This window comes from Emydura macquarii, unplaced genomic scaffold (genome assembly GCF_026122565.2).
Source record: "Emydura macquarii macquarii isolate MOO-44397 ecotype Brisbane River unplaced genomic scaffold, CSIRO-AGI_Emac_v2 contig_1146, whole genome shotgun sequence".
Taxonomy (NCBI): domain Eukaryota; kingdom Metazoa; phylum Chordata; order Testudines; family Chelidae; genus Emydura; species Emydura macquarii.
Window position 1 is genome coordinate 649,505 of NW_027131283.1, and position 20,909 is coordinate 670,413.

The following is a 20,909-nucleotide window of genomic DNA, read 5'->3' on the forward strand; positions in this document are numbered from 1 at the left end:
CTTAATAGTGACACAATTACATTTTATTATTCATCACCATTTATTAAGGTTGCCATTGACACCCAAAAATTTGATATGCCACAAAAATTGAATCTTCTGACCCTACCATCCTCCATCTGATGAGATTTCATTTTTTATTTGACCAGAGTAAAACCTCTGTCCATCTGGATTAGGGCAAATCTGAATTAACATTAAATGCATTCATTATAGTCATATAGTTTGCATGTGGCATAATATGTTCTTAGCTCAAAACTGTGAAGTACTACGATTCATGATATTAAAGTTTTCACTGTTAATAAGATTAAGTATTAATACAAGTAAAGAAATATTCATATCTACAGTTTGAATAATGCATAGCATTTTAAATTCTCACTGAAGAGAATGCAACACACACCATATATCTACATATTTTTTGATTTACTGACAATCTTTTAGTGTATAATCTATTTAAAAAGGGTAAATGTTTGGCCCCTACAGGGAACCAGTTGGGGCCATTTCCATCAGGCCCTGACTACCTGACATCCAGGAGATTCTAAAAGCCCCATTCATTATTCTCCAAACACTGCTCATGCATTTTATGGACCTAGTATTGTGGATTAGGCTCTACTTCCATTAAAAGTGTCCTGGATGAAGTGATGCAATCTTACCTTGATCTGTTCAAATTCTTCTGCCTTAGATACTATAGCAAGAATATCACCTTCTGTTTTGTGAGCATCAAAATGTTCATTGAAAGTCTATCAAAAATAAATGATTTGATTCACTGTTCAAAATAAAAATGTATAAACCATGTTTTTGGTCTACTAACTTAAAATTAAAGACAATTCAATAACAACTCAAAAGGGAAAGTCTCCAAGATTTTAAAAAAGTAAGTAGGTGCCTCAATGTGACAGAGTGCTGGGCAGCAACTCCTTAGCCAGCTCTCATCACACCAGCCCCAATTAAGTGAGGTAAATTGGAGTTGGCTAGAGAAATCTGTACCTAATTGGTGAGTGGGAAACAGCTGTCAGCGTAATTAGCCAAAGGCTATATACAGGCCCAGGCAAAGGAAGTAAGGGGGGAAGACAGAGAGTGGAAGGCAAGCAGAGGCTCTGCCTGCTGGGTTGCAGAAGCTGAGAGGTCCCTGAGGCTGCTAGCCCAAGCTTCGTATAGTAAGAAGGTGGTGGTAATGCACACTGTAAATAAACTGCACCAGTGATTGCTGAACTGGAGGGTCTCTGAGTGGTTTGTGAGCAAAGAAGGGGCAGAGAAGCCCCTGTGGCGCACTCCTACACTCAGTTATTTGATACTCAGATTAAGACTACGTAAAGAGAACCAATGTTCAGAGTTCCTTCTCAGCACTTTCTAAAAAACAGCTGCTTTTAAGTTGTCTCTAGTTGGGGAAACAAAAATTGAGTCTCCCAAAATCCATAGTCACTTTTGAAAATCTTGGCCTTGGTATGCTAGAATGTGTAAGTTCATATGTCTAATTATAAAAAGACGACAGTTTAAAAAATGTAGAAGCCCAGTAGTGTAGTCCTTATTCAAGGAAAACTCCTGCTACCACTCCCACCACCCCCTGGTAAGTTTTACAGGACAAAGACAGATTTTCAGCTCCCAGACTCCAATGGAGCAGGAACAGTTTGGGGTGTATATGCACATCTATACATGCGTCAGTGCACTAACACTTGTCTGTACTGCACTGATAAATTCTATGACATGAATGACAAGATAATAGCATTTTCACTCACAGAAATATTTTTGTTAATGTGCCCTAGGCATGCAAGTTCTACTTCCTGAAAATGGATATGCAGGTGATAAGATATCTACTCATAAAAGGAGGCAGAGAATGTAGAAATCATCATCCAAAACCAAATCTGACCAAATCAACACTTCTGAACTCTCGCTATTGCCATGTGCTTAGATAAGTTCTTTTAGTGATTTCCATGATTTGGAAAAGGTATCAGTGTTAAGTTGGCTTCCTGTCCTATAATATCCTCTCATGACTATTTTATATAAAGGGTTAAAAAGAGAACCGTATACCAGAAGTAGAACAAATCATCATACCTCAATAGTATTATACTTAATATAATAGTGGCTGGCAATTCTGCCTAAATCTGTTGAAGAAAAAAATCCAGTTCTTTCTTCAAAACGAATCATGCAGGCTTTGTCTAGCTTTCTGCCGACTTCAATCACCAGTTGTTCTCTGTGCTTCTCTAGACCTGGATCCATCTAGATGCACAAAATACAAAAGTGACACATGAGACATTTCACTGAGATAATTCAACTCTTCTAAAAACCAGAAACAAAATACAATAGCAAAACATAAAATAAGGCCATGATTATCACACCAAGAATTTAGTTCAGTCCTCGTTAATACCAGCTGTACTGTTATTAGGGCCACAAAAAGTTGCTACACACACAAAAAATGAATAAAAATGAGATAATGCGGCCTTTATTGGTCTATCCTCAAATTATACCACATTTCACCAAAAACTTCAGGGAAATTACTTGACCCTGCATAGTTACAGCGATGAAAGACTAATGATGGTGTTGCTCTATTTATTACTAAAATATAGTTCTGGCTGAGCTTCTGGCCATAGCTGAGTGCCCCTGCCCGCTAGTCCCTGGCTGGAGGTGCTGTGGCTGCTACTCCCTGGTCACAGCTCACAGGCAACTGCAGCCAGGGAGAGAGTGTTAGACCCTGTCCAGTGTCCCTCTAACCATACTTCCAAGTCCAAAGCCAGGGGGACTATGATCTACAACAGGATTTTGGACCAGTGGGTCACAACCCTCAAGTGACAGCGGAGAGGGAGGGGAGACACAGGAGGCAATATGGGTGTGAGGCATTGAAAATTTTATTATAACGCCCCCCTGCACACTTCAGGAGCAAATATTCTATGTTCATCACTTTTGAAAGAGACACATATAGGTTTAACATTGATACATTTTTATTCCTACTTTTATAGTAAATGTAAATGGGGGGTGGGAAGAGGGGAGGCCACAAAAACTTTTGACTTTGCCACACTGAAAAATATGAGAAACACTGCTCTAGATCTGTGCCTCTGTAGTTAAGAGTCTTCATAGCTGCATCTCTACAGTTAGGAATTCTGAAGGATTTTAAAAATAGAGATCCTGACTAAAGCATCCATGACCAAATCAGATGATTTCAGCTCCTAGGCACCAGCAACTGCAACAGCAGCTCAGAAGCAGATAAAAACAGCAGCCTCCTGGCCATTACAGGAGACTGAACAGGTCTGGACTATTCACGGGCATAAAGTTAACCAGGTGTGTAAGTTTGCAAGATCAAGGTCTTAATCAGAAGAAAGCTCAGTTTCTTCTTATATTGATATTTTTAATGAAATATTCAAAATTGAATTGAAAGAGAAAAAAAAATCACAAGGTCCAAATATGTCAACAAACTGCTGAAAAGGATGTTATTTTATAAACTCTTTAATCCGTTATATAATTCATCCTCTTCTTTATTTCCCTGTATTCTTCAGAGAAAGGCCTTTTCTCCAGAATAACTGCAATATATTTTTATTTACAATTTTACTGATGACTGAAAAGGGAAGAGGCTGTGATTCTTCAAACAATAGAAAAACATTATAAACGCTATCATATGGAAGTTATGAGGACAAAAAGCTCTGCCGACCTGTGGGAGGAGAAGGAAGGGGTAAAAGATGGTAGAGGAGAGGAATTGAAAGGAAGGAGACAAAGGATTTACCTTAAAAAAATCACCTTCAAACAAAACAAAAAATGATTTCCCTTTTCAGCACAACAACCACCTAATTTTCTTTGCTTCTTTCAGACCCTCTTTAATGTAATTTTTCGAGTTTTTCTGCTTCAGCAAAAGGGCTCAGAAATATCACTGTTGCTGGCAAACAGGTTGAAATTTTGAGGACACTTACTTATCAGAGCAGAAGGACTGGAGAAGCAAAGATGAGAGATCTGCACATTTACAGAATGGTTATTGACTGTATATGTCTAAATCATGACTGTTAGACGTAGTCCCAAGTAAGATAAGGTTTGGAAAAGCATTACCCCAGGGAGAGCACATAGAGACATTCAGAACTTCCTGATTCCCAGCAAGAGTTGCTACACCCCTTTAGTGGGGGGGCACAGTCTTGTCTTGCCTTGCCTCCTTCCTGCACCTTTTGTGGTACTGCGAGACCTCATGGGAGCAGGGACTGCAATAATATATATCTCTTACACAGGACATAAAGGGGGAAAAGGAGAGAGAAAGTTCTTTGCACACTCCCACCACCCATTATAACATATGGGGACAATCTGACCAAAAATGATTATGCAAATCAATGCACTCTGAATGTCTAGATTGGCTAATAATGGCTGGATGCCAATATGAATACATAAATTGGCACATAATTATCAAGATTATTAAAAACAACTGTATACAGATTATGAAAACTAAACACCCACAACTAGATGGGGATGAAAGGGAATTGCCTAACTGGGTAAAACTATACTTATGCTGCACCTGAAACTGCACATCTGTCCTGCACTCTGTATGACATAACATGCCATTATAATATAAAAACTTAAATCATATCTATCCAGGAAAGAAAATAATAACTATGTCTGCAGGCCTACTTGCTCTCTGCTATTCAAAGGCATGAATGAGCAACACCTCTAGTAGGTAAATTCTGTTTCTATCTTAACACAGGATAACAAGGACCACTTCAAAATGATTCAGTAGAGAATGAGGCAGAGAAGGAGATAGCTGTAGGAAAGGCAGAACAGGATCTTCAGGGTTGGCACTTGCTTGTTTGGCTGAAGAATGGGACACAGGTGACTGGAGAGTAACAATTTTTTTGTTAGTTTTATTTTAAAAATGATTCCTGTTAATGGTGTTTTAATGTTATCATCTGTCTGTGCAAAGTAATTCTACAGAGCTAGGATATGACAAAACACCCACTCTTGAGCCCCAGCTAAATATAATATTTGATAGCCTAGTAAATGAAAAGCATAATCTAAGTTATGTGAGTTTGGCTAATCATATACAAATACATGATAGTGTAGTAGAAGAGTTTTATTAATATGTATTTGGGGTGACTGCACTAAGAAAGCCATTCTAAATGAGGGCCAATAAAATATTTAAATTATACCTCACCATAATTGAGAACCATATTGAGAACTATGGAAATCTTATTCACTTTTCCTGTGGTTTAAATCCCACTTCCAGCCCCAAAGGACAAAGATATTTGACTTGAAACCTGACACTGGCATAGTGCTATAAATGTTGTATATAATCAAAACACGGGTGTTGACAGCCATGCAACAAAATGTGAAGCCATGCAACAAACTGTGGAGACATGAAGCAAATTACATTTATCACAAACCTTTGACCATCTCATCTGCACTCTGACCACTAAAATACATCCAACAGGACTATGCCTACCACTAAAACCTCTAATCACCTTCAAACAGTTGCCATTTAAAAAGAAAATAATCAATCTTCCAGAGAAACATTTCCTTCATTTTTTCCTCCCACCAGTTTATTATGTTCTTCTTCTGCCTATCAAATTACTCCTGTTGAAGGCTTTAGTAGAGCATGTATAACAAAAAAAAAAAAAGGTATTTACATTACCTGTAAACTATGAAACGCACCAAAAAGTAAAAATAATGAATTCTACTATGGAAAAAAAAATGTATTTCTAACTGTGCTCTGATTTATTCCAATACACAAAACAACTTCTAAAAATAACATAAAACAAAGGAATAAATCTTTAAAATGAGTGAATCCCAAGAAAATTACTTCAAATATAATTGGATGATTGATTTTATTAACCTGTTAAATTAACAAATATGCTGTCTAATAATTTAAGATACTGCAAGCGGAGAGATCTTCTAAAATAAATATAAGACACAGGAAAAACTGTAGATCAGATCTATGGCTTCAAGACTTGACTGCATAACTCATATCTGAAATGCTGACAGTGACTAAAGCACAATAGCTGTTTTGATAAGAATGAGTGTGTTGATCGCTAATTTGGCCATTGAAGGCATATTATGTATAATAGTGGGTAAAAATTTGCAACAGACAGGACAACTCAGAAGGGACCTTTTAATTTACTCTTAAAAAAATAACACTGCTATAGAAAGTATCTTCTCCCTTTCAAACACTTAAAGAATTGCTGATGTCAGGTAAAGCAGAAATAGCAAATATTTATCCTCACATCAGGAAAGCATTACAGAACCAGAAAGCAGGTTAGATTTTTTTTTTTAAATGCATTTTCTACCTGATAAGCCTTGTGACTGATGCCATATACTAATGGATTTGCTCTCATCCGTACATAAAGATAAGTGTAACTTATCCACTTTACTGCTTCCTCCACATTAGTTACTGTTCCAAGAGCAATCTGTAAGTAGGAAGAGACACAAAAATGGAACTTACATATTAGAGTTAAACACAAGCATTAAGTCCATAACATACTGAATTCAGCACATTAGCACTAGACTAGAGAAAGTGTCAGTAAGCTTTCCATCTTAATTACACTAAAATAATCATATAACAATCTCTTCTGAACCACCTATACATCTGTATTTCTAAAGCATGAATCACCATGGTACTTTTTTTTGACAGTAGATTCCAGATTCTTGAGCACCTGAATGATCTTTTCTACTGTTTATAATTTTTACATTAAAAGATCACACAATACAGGCTTCTACTACAAGGAATTCGTAATTTTTCTTGGAACAAGGCTCATATGAAGTTCATATTTTAAACTTTTAAAACTATGTAAAAACTTACCTTGCTGTCTGAGTTTAAATGAGATGTTTGCAATCTGATTTAAATTGAGAATGCTTCAGTTATATCCTCATATGTGTTTAAGACAATATTATAAGGGAAAATGTCTTGAAATTGTGGAAATAGGATGAATATAGATATTTTTCAACTCAAACAATATTGACACACTAGGCTTTTTACCACGTCTCCATATATTGTCATCACTTTAAAAATAGTTTTTTGACTCACTTGCCTTTTATCTTTGAAGATTCACATACACATGGCCTTTATTGCCAGGGCTGGTTTTAGGCATGGGTGAGCAAGGTGCTTGCCCTCAGCGCCAACTTCTTTGGGGGTGGGGTGGAGGGCCCGGTGTACTGCTGGCTTTTTTTATTATTGTTATATTTTGATCCACTGATTGGCCAGAGATTTTTTTTTTTTTTTTTTTTTGGCTTAGCCACCAGTGCAGGGAGGAAGAAGGAGTGCAAAACATTTTCCACCCTAGCCAGCGAAATGGCTAGGGCTGCTCCTGCCTCTAAATCACAGTTGTGGTATCAGAAAGTAAGTGAAAGTTGGGTGGGTGATTTTGTATATTTCTATAGATTATTAATGCAACCATATTGAAACAATATCTCACTCAAAAATCTTTTTGTAATGTTGTGGTATTTTATCATCAATTGATTAACTTATTTACATTTTAAAAAGGTAACTTCGGTTCTATTTTCTATCCGTTCTAGTCACAAGAGGCGGCAACAATTTTTGTTTTTATTAAAAAATGTTATTACTTTGCTGTGGGAATTCCCGATTTTCATTATACTACTGAAACAGAACATACTCTTTTGCTTTGCTTCTGTCCATATTGTTTGGGAAACTCCTTAACAAAGACTAATGTTAAAAGATCAATTCACTTTTACAGTCTTTGTCTTTCACATAAATCCAAATGCTCAATTACTTGAAAAAACAAAAAGCACACACAATGATAAGCAATTTCAAATTCTCAGATCTATGGGTCTATGTTAATAATACGGAAATTCATTATTATGAAATAGGAAATAAAAACAAACAAAAATTCTAACTCTACAGTAAAAATAATACTGATATCCCAATCTACTCATAGTTAAACTAATTTAAATCTGGAGTAACCCCTTTTGACTTTAATAATAATAATACTTTAACCTCAGTTAGGGCCGTGCTTCTTAAGACTGGCTTGTTCCCATATAGGGTAAAAATGGACACCAAGTAAGAAAGATTTTGATAAATGCACATGTGCACGGGACACTGAATGGATTATCCAAAGATACTGTAATTCAGTTGAAAGGGAGGGAAGACATCTTATCTGGTCCATAAGCTTATTCTCCATTTGCTACCCAGACTGATTTGTGCGTTTGATTTCTCCCCATGACTCAATAAACCCCTTTCTGATACATAACCTCAAGTAGTGTAATAAAATCTTTCAATATTACAAAACCTTCCTGAAAATATCCAATTTCAAATCATTGAGATATAAAGCTCTTATTCTGGAAGATAGCAAAGACTGACAAATCAGTCAAAAACAAACCACTGTTTCTGACTCATTCATTCTAAATACTCATTTTTGAATTTAGATTTGTTCAAAATTAAATATTTCCATAGTTGAAAACAAAGCTAAGGAGGAAAATAGTAAGAATAGCATAATGTGTTGCCTATGAAATCTGTAAATATTTGTAAGGCTTCAAAACCTATTAATGCTCATCATAGTTTTAAAGACTCTACTCACTGAATGCCATATGGAGAAAATAGTAAAAGCTACTTTTGAATATTTGCTGCCATCTAGTGACCACCTAAAGTTCCTGTGGCTAGTTGGGTAAGGTCAACATTATGAAAGTGATTTAAGTAGCAGCAAACAAGTACTTTCTACTGCGAACACTTCAGTAATTATTAAATAAATGGACTATAAAATAAGGAGGCATCTTCTGATATGTTTGGAAATTTAGGACTGGTAAGTGGAGTGAAATGTCTAAGAAAGGTGTTTTCATCTGTAACAAAATCAGAAACAAAATTTTAAGTTGTGTATTCAAAATCATTTTAGTGCAGCTGTTTTTATTTTTATTTTTTAACTCCTTAAACAGTTAATTAACTGTTAGAAGAAGAAACACTGGGCCTTACAAAAATATGTCATGTTGAAACTCAACTGCCTGACTGTACTTTTATAGCTGAGGATAGACTACATTGTTCAGACAAATAATTGTGACTGCAAACTGCCTGAAAAATGAAAGGCCAGGTTTTAAAAACCTAGCTCACAATGTGTATTAAAATGAAAAACGGAGGTTATTTAAGCTGTCAGTATAGGAATTTTTCAACTAATTGTTCAAGGGCTTATGCCAGTATCACTGTGACTCTGAAAAAAATTATAAAAAAAGAATTGTAGCAGCAATAATAAATAGTTTTCGTTTTAAAAAGCCCTATGCAAAGGATCTTAGTGGGTTGAGCAGCAATTAAAAATATAGCTTAATTTTCCAGTTTTTATTTAAACAAGTAAATTGTCTTATAACAGTATGTTATCTGCAAAAATGTTTTTACATAACTAAAAGTGATCTTTCGTCTCTTGAGCACATCTATAATAAAAGACTAGAGAAAATAGATTAAAAAACTTTTTGAACTATATTTCATGCAAAATTTAAAGACTTCAATTAACTATCAATGTTGATGAATAATTGAGTCAAAAGATGTTGAAGAAATGTTCTTGCATGCCAATCTTATATTTGCTTTTTAAGCTAGCACAGTAGTAAGTCTCCTCTGAAGTGTCTCATCAGCATTTTTCTTTGTTGTTGTTGTTTGTTTTGGAAGCAGAGGACATTTTGAAAACCCACCCATTTCTTATACCATATATTTTTAGAAAAGTCCTAAACACTTTTTTTTCTCATGGATTAGTATCTTATTCACCTCTCTCTTTTGAAATCTTTTCTTTAGAGCTACGAGCATTTTACCAAATGGAATAGAACATCCTCCCATTACTCTCTGATAAAGGACCATCCTTGTGTATGGTCTCATATAGGTCTGACAGGACCTGATCCTCCTTTCCCATCAACCACAGAACCCACTATGTTGAATTAAGAATTAAAAAATTAAATTAAGAATCACAGGACCCAGCATTCTGGCCCTGAGCTGATTTCTCTTTATAAATATGGCAAAATTTGAGTAGTACTTTGAGATTTGAAAAGAGAAACTGTCCTATCTCAACAAAGAGAAGGGAGCTGTATCATTCTTCAGTAAAGGTGAAGGACTGGAGTAAAAGGCAAAGAAAGACACACTGAAGAGGACTAAATAAATCTGAACTATAGAAGCATTCTATTTAAGTTCAGGAATATAATAGATTCTTACTTTTTAAGTATGGTAAGAACTTTTTTTTTTAATCACTTCTTTGAATTCCCTTTACAAATATCAAATAAAGTCAACTACCAATTCACTATCTTTTAAACACTGTCTCTTTGCTAGAGCTAAAAAACAAAAGCTCAATAAATCCTATCGGAATCAATCAAATCCTCCTTAATTCTTCACCTTTTCAAGCTAAATAATCCTAGGTTTGGCCATTTCTTCTGAAATGTTAGATCCACCATTGCTGAACTTTTCTGGACCTATTCTATCTCAGTTAGATTCTTCCTAAATAGGTTGTTTATACTCACTTCATTTTTTTTTTAGGAACAATTGCCAGTCTTGCTAGCATTGGTGCAGCTTTACAGAGTTAGCATTGGGGGAGTTCTAGTATAGAGAGGTGATGGTGGCCATCAGCACCGAAAACCACCATATCTTCTAGACTTGATTTAAGAGGGATTAGACAATTGCTGGTAATACACTGGTGAACAATCTACATAACCGCTCCCATTGTCGCTGCCACAGTCAATAGTTGGGTGATTCTGGGGAAAAGGGGCCATGAAGTGATTTAAACACGCTACCTCAGATGATGGTGTGCCAATGTTCAGTGTAAGGTATCCCATTTGCATTTTATTTATTTATTCAAAGTGTTTTTGGCCTATTGGGCAGACATTCTTCTACTACTCATGATGATTCCTACAACTGGTAAGCCTTTTCCCTCAAAGGACTCTGCAAGCTTAGATCTAATCAGTATATATGTGAAGATCTAATCAGTATATGACTACTGCTGAACTCAGAGAGATAAATGATCAGGTTGTCATCTAGAAAAACAATAGACTCTTGTAACTGGTTTGACTTAACATTGATTTTCTGTAATCCAATCTTTCCTTCTTGTCATGATAGTAAGATAAATCATGTCCTGCATATCAGATGGTTGTTTCATGCCCTTGTCAATGCTTTGTTTTTGCTTTTCAGCATTTTCAGTTACACCTACAGTATTGCTATTTCCATTAACAAATGCTCATAAGAAATCATTAACAGACTTCTTGACAGCTTCTCCACTGGTTTAATTTCACTGACGTCAGTGGAATTTCATTAACATGCACCAGTTGGGCATCTGGCCCTTAAAGTACAGTAATGCCATTACAATACACTTGGTCTTTTAAAAATAAGAGGACTTTAAAGTTTTCAGAATTTTATTCTACTCCTTTGCTTATTTGCGTAGTAGACAAATAAGGAAGAGACTCTCTAAACTGAAGCATACCATGACTTCATTGTTATTTTTTCCAGTTTAAGTAACACAGTATTTATTATTCATTATTACTATTATTATTGTAGCACCTAGAAGCCTTAGCCTTAGACCAGGACCCCATTGCGCTAGGTGCTGTACAAACACAGAACAAAAAGATAGTCATGCTTTTTATTATTTGGGGAATTTGGCATATAAAAGATTCCTTTGTACACTAGTTGGCCAATTTTCAATTTTCTTTCTCCCCTCTCTCCCCCAGTTTTTAATTCAGTTCAATAAAAATGACTATATTTTATCATATTGCATATTCTCTAAATTATTTGTGATCTGGTCAGTCTTACTGATTACTGAAGTATGTATGTTATGGAATTCAGCTACTCCCCAACACCTCCTCTTGTTAACATCTCTGACTTTATAATGCATTGCTTTAATTTCATAATGAAGGTAATTCTGTGACTTACAATATTGTCTTTCCAATGGGTAAAAGAGCCTGATTCTTAGCATTTTTTGCAGAGTACCATTTGGATATTCAATTACTGTTATGGGTCATTTCAATTTTCATTGAGTCCTCCTTTGGGCCTGGAATGGATTTCATTCATGTTTGAAGATATGCCACTTAGCACTTGTGAAACACATGCCTATTTGGTAAAATATTAACATACTCCTCTCTTATAAATCTGCACCCACAGTATTATAGATTACGTACAATCTTCATAAACAGGCTAACTTTGGTATGGATGTCAGTCTTACTAGGAATATGAAATACTTGCACTGCTTTTTTTTAAACAAATATTTTGGTGCCTAGCAGTTACTCCAGATGAGTACTATTCCAGCATTACAGAGCCCTTTCTCCCTCATCTGTCTTACTTCTGAATACTCCTTTTCCTTGTGGCTCTTCAACATGAGGAATAAGTGCCCATTTGGATACATACCAACTCAGGGGTACTATGGAATGATAGTTACCTTTCCAAGTCTTCTGTAATTAGATTTGTTTTATAGTGTCTAAGCTAATTCACTGTAGATAATTTGTTATTAAAGGGAAGAAAACAAATAATAATGCTACATTAAAACGTCACAGTGAAAAATCATAAAGTCAGAAAATGCAAAAGTTAAGAGTTCCAAAAGCTGCACTGCACATACTGCATATTTGTTTGACAACAGACAGTTGCAGCAAGGCTGGGGTAGCAGAAGCTTGGTACATTATTTCATTACATGTTTGTATAGCACCTAGCACAGGGGTTCTCAAACATTTTTTCTGGGACCTCCTTTGAAAATATTTCAGGCTATGACAATCCCCCCAAAAGTGTCGACCCCTCCCATGCCATGCCACTCCCCCACATGCCATGCCACCTTTACTTCTGTGCTGTTGCTGGGGGCAGTGCTGCCTTCAGAGCACCCAGCCAGGAGTTGCTGCTCTCCAGCCACACAACTCTGAAGAGCTCTGGCTTCTGGCAATGCACGGGGCTGACAGCAGCAGCCACAGCATGCATGGGGGCTGACGGCTTGCGATCCCCCTCCCCCATTATAACCTTGTGACCTCTTGAAGGGTCTCGACCCCCAGTTTGAGAACCCCTGGCCTAACACAATGAGATCCTGATTTAACTGGGGCCTTTGGGGGTGGTTACATCAGAATATAATAAATCATAATCAATGGTACTAGCTTCATCTTTGCAGCGAATGAAACAAACATTCAAAATGGAAACTGAGAATGAACAGATATCAAAATTTTGGCTAAAATATTAGTTTTTCAATCATGCCTACAAACTGAATTTTTTTTTGGAATATAGTATTCAGATATTATAACGCAAGACGGTAATTCAAAAAGGAGTTACCTCCTCTTGAAAGGAAACGGAAAAGATAGTCAGACGCAATAGCTGGGTATTTGGGTTGGAAACTTTTAAGCCCTCTGTTAAGTGGATAAAAATCTATTCCATACTACAGCTATTTAGTTTTGCACTGTTTTCCTTTGACAGAGGCACAAAACAGTGTTGTCTCTTTCCTTGCCTTTTTCTTTTCTGCACAACTACCAATGTGACTTGCTATGTGACCCTAGACTCCATCTTGTGCCTATAATTTTCCTCAAACTGTGCTGTGAGCTTTGCCATTTGCCTGGAAACTCTCTTTTTCAAACAGAGAATATAAAGGACCCGTGGATCATCTCTATATTGCCTCTTTCCTGTTCTGATCTCTGGACTATTGACTTACACTAAAAAGAGCATTCTAATCAATGGACTGAGGACCTTCCAATCTTTTACAAGCCAGCAGTTTATTTCATCATTGGTACAAACCTGATATAAGAACTTTGTAATGATTGTATGTATATGATCTATTAATCATCTTAACTCTCTTCTTCTTTTCTCCTATAAATAAACCTTTAGATTTTAGTTACTAAAGGATATAAAGTGTGAGTTATATATTGACCTGGGTATGTGGCTGATGTTTTGAGATCAGAAAAACCCTTTGTTTGATTAAATTTGTTTCAGTACTCTGCCTAAAGTCTAGTGTCTGGGTGGTGAAACAAGGACTGGAATGCTGAACGAGACTGCATTTTGGACTTCCTGTTTACCAGTGTGGTGAGACAGAAGTTTACTTTTGTAACTGGCTTAGTATATCTAATAATAGAGTAACCACCAGTCTGAGGTGAGTCTGCCCTATTTCCCAGCAGTTTGTTCTTAATCTGGCATTCTTACCTGTGACCCACTGAGGCATGACGACACACCTCTAACCATACTCCTTGTCCTTCTCTAATCCCCTCTAAAACTTTTTGACATGGAGTGATCAGTACGGTACACAGAATTCCATCTGAGGCTGCATCTAGGATATATTTTTATAGTGGTACTATAATTTTTTTCTGTATCATTCTCCGTACCAGCCCTTATGCATCCTGGCATCTTGTTTACTCTTTTTAACCAAATCTGCACATTGAGCTTAGATATTAACTGAGTGGATCACAATGATGCCCAGATCTCTTTCCTGTATTAATACACTTACTTTAGAACCATGTAAGGTTTATGAGTACTACAAAATTTTCCCTCCACTGTGCAATACTTTGCATTTATCAACATTGGATTTCAACTGCCATTGTGTAGACCATTTACCTAGCTTGATAAAATCCCTCTGAAGTTCCTCATGGTATTTTCTAGACTTGACTAGCTTAATAACTTTGTTATGGCCCAGCTGGCTTTGAAAATCTCAACTTTAGCTAAATAGCTTTATGCTATAGTAACTCTATAACTGCAATTTTAAAGTGGAGTTTAGTAGCTTCACTTATTTGAAATATTTTACTCCATAATACAAATGAGATGTTTTAGAGAAGACCTACAGAATTCAAAATGTTAGGTACTGTTTCATCAACTCATGAACTAGTGTCAATAAAAACTCTACTGCAACTTATGTTGAGATGGCAGTTTCCAGTCAATCCTGTATTAAGATGATCTCCATTTGCATTACGTTTTGGAACTCTGGCGTCACCTTTCCTCCAGATATGCATACAAAATGTGTTCAAGACAACAAACCTAGTGATGCCAAAAATATATAAATGCGGTAATAACATAGTATAACGTTAGGAATCTAACAAGGGGCTGTTTCTGGTATCTAGTGCTTGACAAAATGGCTCAGTTTACTTCACATCTGCTATTTACAGGTACAATATTTCTTGAATTTTTTATTTTGGATATTGTGTTACCTGCCCAATTCATTGGACTGCAAGTTAGCGGAGGCATAAATTATTTTGTTAGACGTACTGTTTAAATTCTTTTGCATGGACATAGAGTATTGACCTATTCTTTATGTCTGGGTTAGAAAGAATCAGTGAAAATGCTTTATCTACCTCCCTAGCAGTAAGACTTGCTAGATTCCACAGTATCAGTATTCTTTTCTCAATAATGCATAGTTTCATTTCTATTTTACCACAGCTACTAGATTTATAGTATAGCTTCACTTCCCCCACCATTTTCTTTTTCTGACTCAGTTTTTATTAAAGTATATTAATGACTAACCTTGGTCTTTCAATTATTTTTTTAACCCTTCCTAGAGAAAGAGAGAAGGAAATCTGGGTCTGGAGGATAATTAATGGGAGATTCACGGGCCCCATCGCTTCTTCTTCCCACAAGCAGATCAAAGGTGTACTGGGAGAGTAGCACAGCAGGGCTGCTGTCAGCTCAGTGGCAGCAGGAGTCAGGATCTCAGTGCTCAGGACAATAACTGATCCTCCAAGCTCCCTCCAGTGCTGCTCTCCCTTTGCTCTGCTCATTTTTTGGGGGAAGAGGGATAGTAAACAGAAACAGGTGCTTCCTTGTCTAAGCCTCACATCTCTTTCTCCTATTCTGGAGTGTATGGGAGGAAGGGAGTCTCTCTCTTTGTCCCCCAGCTTGCGTAAGGTTCCTTGAGGAGGCACCACTAGGAGGTGCTGCTGTCCAGAACCCCTGCTACACTCCAAAGATTTCAGAGATTTTTTAAATGTATGGTAGTAAGGGATGGGAAGCACATGTGAACATTTCCCTCCTTCCACAGTATTTTATGACTAATGCTCTTTGAAGAAGCTGAAGCCTTCTCAGGCAGCTGCTGCAGCCCCAACTACACCCATCCCCTGTGAGGATGTATAAATCTACTTGGGCCAGGATTCTCCCTGGAAACAGAATAGTAGAGAAACTGAATAGAGAGAGAGTCAATCAAGAGATTCAAACACATCAAAAACTAAGAGAGACCAAATTTAGCCATTTGCTCATCCTGACTCTCTCACCTCTATGAAAAGTGGTACCAGGGACTACACCTGTACTATATGAAACCATTCTCTATCTTTTAGCTTTTTTTTGCTTTTTAAGTTTTACTCATATTCCCCCCTCCTTTTTTAAAATATAACTTGGCCTCCAATCTCACCACAACAGTTACTAAAAAAAAGACTAACGTAGTGACATAAATAAAAAAGCAAAGAAATACATGGATAAAAGAGTGAAACATATCTTAAATATCCAAACACCAAAGCATAATGTGATCCATTAACAAAGTCATTAAGGCTTTCAAGGTGGCAACAAACTCAATCAATTACTGAAGGGCATTTAAGTTACATTTAACTGTGAATTTCTTTACTTTTATTGGAAAAATGTCTAATAAGTGTTTTTGAAATGTGATTTACCCTTCACGATTTGGAATACAGACTTAGATTTCTGAAAGTCCCAGAAAAAAGTATTTTAATTGGTTACTACAGTGCCTTTGAAAAGTTACATTTTAGAGTGATTAAAGCAAAGTGCAGTCTGCAAATAACTATGACATTTTCAAAGAAAATATATTTTCATTTGAGGTTTTAATTTAAGCAAACTGGTGACTTGCTATTTGTAGCAAATCTGTGTCAATTACCACTGTAAAACTAAGATCAAAGAGAAAGAATAAGTCAAACCAGAATATGTTACACTTCCTAGCTCTGGTTCAATCAATTAAATATTAGAGTTTTCACAAATAAAGGATAATTTTTACAAAAAGCTATTCTTTTTTTAGAATCTTTTTTCTTAAAATTTGTTTTCTATATTATGTATACTTTTACTTTCATACTTTTCCTTAATTGACAAACTTTATAATGAGCATTGGAACAATCCAGTTATGCAATTAAATTCAGATTCTCTTAAAATAATTCTGTGTAAAAATATAAAAGGGTCTTCTGTAGCTGGGGCTTATATGTGCTATGTTGAATCTCCAGGTTTTGTCTTGTAATATTTATAATTACTTTCTGCTGTGCTAGTAACGCCTTGCGACTCTTAACACACCGGTGCAAAGTGTTACCTATTGTTCATTCCTCTTAATAGAAATATACACGTATAAATTCCCTTTATTGGTTAGAGTTTCTATTAGTTTATAGACATTTTCAATATCTGATTATTGCATTTTTATGATTAAAATCAGTCATCTTAAGCTACTTTATCTTAACAACTTATCAAATATTACCTCTGCATTTAAGTTGTCAGCAAGGCTTTCAAGTAACTGGCTCTCAATTGGGTTCTGCTGAGTAAGCAGAGTCAGGTAATGGCTGAGTTTATCATGAGTTGTAATAATGATGCCTTCTCCAAATTTGTCAAATTGAGGCCGTCCAGCTCGACCAAATATCTGCATGACATCTAAAATTCCAAGGTCAACAAAGGAGCCTCTTTTTGCAGCATATATTTGTGTTCCCTGGTTGAGGAAAAGTTAATAAAAATTAACATAAACACACATGAACATAATCCTGATGAGCTGAACACTGAAATTAGGCAAATATAGCATGATTTCAAAAGTGTACTTTAACTAATCCTTTCATAATCTGTGATATATTTAAATCTTTACTATACAAACTGGATTCTGACTGGAGAGAATCAGTTTAATGAGATATAAATAACATTTCAAGTCAATCAGAAACACCCCCCACACCCCCCCAAGCCACAATAAAGATCTTGCTATATATACATTTTTACAGTTTTGTTTTAGGACACATTCACTTGCAGAGCAGGATAAGCTCTTACCTTAATAATAACAGCATGAGCAGGAAGATTGACACCCCAGGCTAATGTGGCTGTACAAACCAGGACTTTGATATGTCCATGAGAAAACAAGTTCTCAACCAAACTTCTGTCTTGCCGCAGCATTCCTGCATGATGAATACTAAACCCATCTGGAAACAATTCACGTAACTGCTTGTTTCTGGACCTTTGTACCTATAATGGGGAAAAGAAACATATTAATTCACATAGAACTACAGCACAGAAAGTACTATACTTAAAAAGGATTAGAATCATCACCATTAAAAAGAAAAGAAAAAAAAAAGACTACACAGTACTATTATTAAATGAACCATTTCCACTAATGGGAAAATGTCAGTATATACAAATACCTGTTTATATACTGTAAATGAATCAAATTGCTTCCTATAATTACTTGCAAAAGAATTTACTTACTTGGGATAGAGAAGCCAGATTAGTATTACGCTACACTGGCTTCATTTAACCTGATGGACCAGATTTACTGACCTACAGTATGAAAAGCTATTTGAAGGCTTGAAATTCTCTTTCCTTTTTAACAAACTCTCTTTATTGGTAAGAATGATTGTTAGTTTTCCATTAATATAAGCATTTTATTACACTTCATTACCAACCAAGAATCTATATTTATCTGTGGATTTCTAGAGCGCCCATCACTAGTTTTTCAGAACTATATATTATAACTAATAGATTCTATGTTCAGTTGTGACAAATGTCAATTTCTGCTTTCAGCCTGTTCCGTGTAAAAGGGGGCTTCATGCCAGAGCTGCCCCTTTTAAATTCTTCCGCCCATTGGTTCCCAGATCATGAGTCAGTGTCACCATGCTGGCCCCTTGTTCCCTTTTGCAACAGTTTGACCTCCCCTCCCCTCCAGCCATAAAGCACTGCTCCCTTCATTCGACCAGCCAGAAAAATCCCCCCTCTACCCCAGCTTAAAGGTGTGGTCACTATGAAGGCAGGAGAGGAAAACGAATACTTAATTAAAGCAATTCAGATCATCTACTTTTTTCAGAGTTCATAATTCTGGGTTCTGAGAACTTGTGGGGGAAAAAATATTGGGGTTAATGAGAAAATGAAAGGGTGATGAAGCTTCCCAATACCTAAGCTATACTGTCTCAGTCATTTTATTTATTCATTTAAAAGGAACCAAACGAAGCTTCGAATTGGTGAAGTGTTCATGGGGATTTTTATGAAAGTCAATAGAAAAATCACACTGTTATTTAATGTAACTGCTGCATTGCTCAAGAATGAATAAATAGAAACAGTGCATTTCATGGGAACTATTTTTTGCAAGTTAGAAAAGGAAACCAAAATATTTGATCAAATACACAAATACACAAAAGGGCATTGTATGTAGCAAATCATCATCCACAAAAGAAAATCTCTTCATCTGCCTGTCTTCTTAATGTAGATGAAAATGTGAATTTGCTTCACTGTCAAAGTTCAGAACATTAGAACCAAGGAACTTCGGATTTGATTTAAAATACAGTGAGTCTCGGTGCTAAGGAATTTACAATGTAATTAATTCTGTTTTAAAAAAATTTAACCTCTATGCAAAAAGACTGATTTTATTGACTTGCCCATTAATGTTAGATTATACAGTATGGCAACAATTGAAAATAGAAACCGCAAGTGTCAATTCAGAATGAAATTTCACTTTATTAGTACTGTGTACTGTATTTATCTCATACCCCTCACTGCGTGTAAGTAAATGAGGTTATGATATTTCTGGATCAAAAGAGCTGTCTCATAAAATATTGCTCCACTATCATGTAGTCAAAGGCCAAAACTATATACTGTATTACTGTAATTATTTAGGGAAGACCATTTAATTATCCATGGTTATAAAAGTTTAAGGCTAAGGTTAAAAAAGTAGAGACCAGCCTGAGTTGCAAAATCCAAAACCTGATCTCAAATCCCCATAGATCACAGGAGACAAATCCAGAATTTTGGCTGAGTTCAATCCAGAGATGACCCTTTTTTTGAGGAAGCTGTCCTGGGAAATCTGTAAGGATGCTTAGTACACACTGTTAGCTGTCTAGTTTTATGGGCTCAGGATCATTGTGGATATCCCTCTTTTTGTATCTCAGTGATGGTAACCCTATATCTAGTCAAAATTTAAGAGATTGTAACCATGGAAGACAATATATTGAAAGCTGCTGTACAGTGAACAAGAGCAGCTGTTGATATTGAAACAGTTTCGCAACTAGGTTCAGAAAAATCAAACTAACATTAGGAAAGCAATCTAATAAGAAGAAAAACCAGGTGCTGACATACAGTTGTGTTATATTTTTAATATATTATAACCTGAATGATTAAGAGAAGAGGGAAGTTGTCAATGGAAACCAAAGGAGAAGCATGGGAAGTGTTTTTGTGGGAGAAAAAGAAAAAATAAGAGGAGAAAAAAGTTTAATTAGTCAAACATTCCAAGCAGCTAAACATTCTTTAGTATTTTATAATATTTAAATATTTATTTGCATCCGAAATATATTAAATGCCTTAAAATAATATCCTTGAAGGAATGTTTTGAGTTTTGTTGATCAGATTTACAATGCAATTTTAGTGCTACATTAAACACAATATTTTTAACAGGCAATTAGGAGATTAAATGTATTTCATCAAAAAGACTATCAATAGTATGCTACACAGTTCACAATACACATTTGATATTGTAAAAAACCCAATAATGACAGCGAGTACCAGTCTACGGTACCGAAAATTTAAATGATATTTAAGGTAAGACAATTCCAATAACTGTACAGCACTGGTGGTTTTATAAAAACCAGTGCAAAGAGTTCTGTTGTACATAAAAGAATCAAATCAAACAAGTGGTGTTAAAAATAACAAATGTGATTAGGAAACAAAGAAAAAAACATGTATCATGCAAAAGTATTCAGTGGCTGTAACACATACAAAATCTATTTTAAAGACTGCACATTGCTCTGTCAAAGCCATAGAGATTCTTAAATGCAAACAGCTAAAAGAAACAAGCAGAGTGCAACAGAATGAAAATGTGTCAGTCATTAAAAGAATAATACAACTGAATTATCACTTTTGTTTCTCAAACTTGAATGATTCCTAC

General features: G+C 35.8%; 1 protein-coding gene across 2 annotated transcripts in view; it reads right to left on the reverse strand.

The window, feature by feature from the left end:
* The window catches only part of ASCC3 (activating signal cointegrator 1 complex subunit 3), a 479,889-nt gene that overhangs the window by 128,842 nt on the left and 330,138 nt on the right, over positions 1–20,909 (reverse strand). For both annotated transcript variants that reach the window (XM_067546516.1, XM_067546517.1), the window contains 5 exons: positions 17,813–18,004; positions 17,262–17,486; positions 6,237–6,356; positions 2,044–2,208; positions 648–734 (listed from right to left, as the gene is read on the reverse strand). In XM_067546516.1, the coding sequence (XP_067402617.1) occupies positions 648–734; positions 2,044–2,208; positions 6,237–6,356; positions 17,262–17,486; positions 17,813–18,004 (789 nt within the window). The remainder of the gene's footprint in view (positions 1–647; positions 735–2,043; positions 2,209–6,236; positions 6,357–17,261; positions 17,487–17,812; positions 18,005–20,909) is intronic.